Raw genomic sequence first — 3,534 nt, forward strand, 5'->3', positions numbered from 1 at the left:
AATAATATATTTATAAATAATTAAATAGTCGTTAATATTGTAATTATACACTTTTTGCAAATGGAACCTTTTTGTAAAGTGTTCCCCTTTAAGTTTGGAGGATTATGAGTGGTGCACATCTCATGTCTGTTTATGTGGAGGAGAGAGAGAGAGACAGAGAGATATAGAGAGCGATTTAACAAGCCTTTATTGTGCAATTCCGGAATCCACAGTTTAAATTCAATGTGACAGCCACAGAATCAAGAGAAAGACCACATGTCATCTGATTGCATGTCAGCATTTTCTCACCTAGGGAAGAGCAGAAAGACAGTGAAGATACTGTGTTTATCGTGATCATCATAGAGCCTAAAGACAGAATCCAGTTCCATGTAGATCACATCCCTTTCCTCCAGCTCTAGAATCACTGCAGTGGAAACATGCTGATGATCTGCTACATTCCTCTGACCTGCCCACATTATGTGGTACTTGCCATTCTTTTTCATGGAGACACCCACCCTTGTTGAGATGCGGTTGTCCATACCAGTGAATCTGATGTAGTAGACACCTCTCACTGGTGCTGTGAAGGCCCCTGTAACTGGGCTGGAGGCATTACCAATGTTCGTGATGACATTGTTGGACACTAGTGTGACAGCAGTAGTGAAGGGTCCCACTGGACGACCTAAAGCAGCAGAGAAGGCTACCTTCGGTCTGTCTGTGTTCTCTCTCTTCAGCTCCTCCACCTCCTGCTCACTAGAACTCAGTCTGGCCTCCAGTTCGAACCACTCTGCATCTTGGTCTTGGTTCTTCGCCTCAACGCGTGCCAGTCTAATCCGCAACTCTCCATTCTCTCTCTTCAGCTCCTCCACCTTCCCCTCCCTGGCATCCAGTCTCTCCCGCATGGTGGACAGCTCTGCTGCATGTGACACGTTCTCTCTCTTCAGTTCTTCCACGGTGTTCTTGTGGAACTCCACTCTCGGTTCCACCATCATGTCTCTCAGTTCAGCCCAGTCATCAGGTTGGGTGGTCTCTGTAGTGTCATTCTCTCTGACCTCTCCACTCTCTTGCTGAGCCCATGTTCCAGACAGATGGAACAGCAACACCAGCACCAGCACAGCTACAGCCCCCCTCATTCTGAAACAGCAGGCCTTTTCAGAGTATTTAGTCTATGAAACTCAGTCCCCCACTTTCTATACACATCAGAGGTGGCTGGTGGGGAGGAGAGATATTGGAGGACAGGCTCATTATAATGGCTGGACTCAAACACATGGAAACCATTTGTTTGATGTGTTTGGTTCCTGTCCATTTATTCCACTTCGGGCATTTCAATGAGCCTGTCCTATGATATCTCCTCCCACCAGTCAAAACTGATAAACATTGGTCTTGGTGGACTAATACATAGAAACTTTAACAGGTGTCCTCAACACATATAGAGAACATAACCAAGTCACTGTGTTTGATGTAACAGAGCCCAGGTAAAGATGAATGAAATCTGGGGTTGTTTAAGGCCAGAGTACATCTTCCTCCTCCTCCTTTTCTTCTCCTCCTCCTCCTCTTTCTTCTCCTCCTCCTCCTTCTCCTCCTCTTCTTCCTTCTTCTTCCTCCTCCTCCTGCTCCTCCTCCTCCTCCTCTTCTTCCTTCTTCTTCCTCCTCCTCCTGCTCCTCCTCCTCCTTTTCTTCTCCTCCTCCTCCTCTTTCTTCTCCTCCTCCTCCTTCTCCTCCTCTTCTTCCTTCTTCTTCTTCCTCCTCCTGCTCCTCCTCCTCCTCCTTTTCTTCTCCTCCTCCTCCTCCTCTTTCTTCTCCTGCTCCTCCACCTCCTCCTCCTCCTCCTCCTCCTGCTCCTCCTTCTCCTCCTCTTCTTCCTTCTTCTTCCTCCTCCTGCTCCTCCTCCTTTTCTTCTCCTCCTCCTCCCTTTTCTTCTCCTGCTCCTCCTCCTCCTTCTCCTCCTCTTCCTCCTTCTTCTCCTGCTACTCTCTCCTTTTCTTCTTCTCCTGCTCCTCCTCCTCCTTCTCCTCCTCCTCCTCCTCCTCCTGCTCCTCCTCCTCTTCCTCCTTCTTCTCCTGCTACTCTCTCCTTTTTCTTCTTTACCTGCTCCTCCTCCTCCTCCTCTTCCTCCTCCTTCTCCTGCTCCTCCACCCCCTCCTCCTCCTCCTTGTGTGTTTGTCTGGCTCCTGTGCATGCCTGCATGCTTTCGTACATACACGTGTGTGTGTGTGCTCGTCAATGTGTGTGTACTGGCTGGCCCTGCTTGTGTGAGATACTTCTTGCTCCAGTAAGCGGGTGGCAGCTCTTGACTAAAAACGCCTCTTGCCAGTCTAACCAACCAGGAATCCAATCTTCACACACCTCCTCAGCTGTGTCTTTGAGAGCCCACGCCAATCGTTTGAAAATCCACAAATGTTCCTTTTTCCATCAGAGTGTAGCAGAAAATCCTTTTTTTCGGCTTATCTGAGTCCCATTACCTCCAAACAGAGACACATAGACACTCCTGGCCGCTCCGCTATCCCAATAGCTTCTCTACTGGCACCTGATTAAATTTTCTCATTTTGATTGTGATGGTAAAGATAGAAATGACAAATTGAACCACATATCTCAGATTTTCTTCGTGGTGAAAGTAGTGACCTCATTTTGACAACATAATGCATAATCTTTTGACCATTTTCTGAGCCTTAGGGTCAGTTTATACCTGGGCTTTAGGGTCAGTTTATACCTGGGCCTTAGGGTCAGTTTATACCTGGGCCTTAGGGTCAGTTTATACCTGGGCCTTAGGGTCAGTTTATACCTGGGCCTTAGGGTCAGTTTATACCTGGGCCTTAGGGTCAGTTTATACCTGGGCCTTAGGGTCAGTTTATACCTGGGCCTTAGGGTCAGTTTATACCTGGGCCTTAGGGTCAGTTTATACCTGGGCCTTAGGGTCAGTTTATACCTGGGCCTTAGGGTCAGTTTATACCTGGGCCTTAGGGTCAGTTTATACCTGGGCTTTAGGGTCAGTTTATACCTGGGCCTTAGGGTCAGTTTATACCTGGGCCTTAGGGTCAGTTTATACCTGGGCCTTAGGGTCAGTTTATACCTGGGCCTCAGGGTCAGTTTATACCTGGGCCTTAGGGTCAGTTTATACCTGGGCCTCAGGGTCAGTTTATACCTGGGCCTCAGGGTCAGTTTATACCTGGGCCTCAGGGTCAGTTTATACCTGGGCCTCAGGGTCAGTTTATACCTGGGCCTTAGGGTCAGTTTATACCTGGGCCTTAGGGTCAGTTTATACCTGGGCCTCAGGGTCAGTTTATACCTGGGCCTCAGGGTCAGTTTATACCTGGGCCTCAGGGTCAGTTTATACCTGGGCCTCAGGGTCAGTTTATACCTGGGCCTTAGGGTCAGTTTATACCTGGGCCTTAGGGTCAGTTTATACCTGGGCCTTAGGGTCAGTTTATACCTGGGCCTTAGGGTCAGTTTATACCTGGGCGACTCGGAAGAGTTAAGTACCGTCACATTTTGCACACGGAAACACAAACAATTCCTTAGCTGTGTCTTTTGAGACTGATGGAACACATCAAAACATTT

General features: G+C 48.2%; 1 protein-coding gene across 1 annotated transcript; it reads right to left on the minus strand.

Annotated features, from left to right (window-relative positions):
- Nucleotides 1-284: 284 nt before the first annotated feature.
- LOC135535388 (complement C1q-like protein 2) lies at nt 285-2,163 on the minus strand. The gene is made up of 3 exons (XM_064962065.1): nt 2,065-2,163; nt 846-1,043; nt 285-761 (listed from the first exon to the last, which is right to left on the minus strand). The coding sequence occupies exons 1-3, from the start codon at nt 2,161-2,163 to the stop codon at nt 285-287; spliced, it is 774 nt and encodes a 257-aa protein (XP_064818137.1).
- Between the last annotated feature and the right edge of the window lie 1,371 nt (nt 2,164-3,534).

This window comes from Oncorhynchus masou, unplaced genomic scaffold (genome assembly GCF_036934945.1).
Source record: "Oncorhynchus masou masou isolate Uvic2021 unplaced genomic scaffold, UVic_Omas_1.1 unplaced_scaffold_487, whole genome shotgun sequence".
Classification (NCBI taxonomy): domain Eukaryota; kingdom Metazoa; phylum Chordata; class Actinopteri; order Salmoniformes; family Salmonidae; genus Oncorhynchus; species Oncorhynchus masou.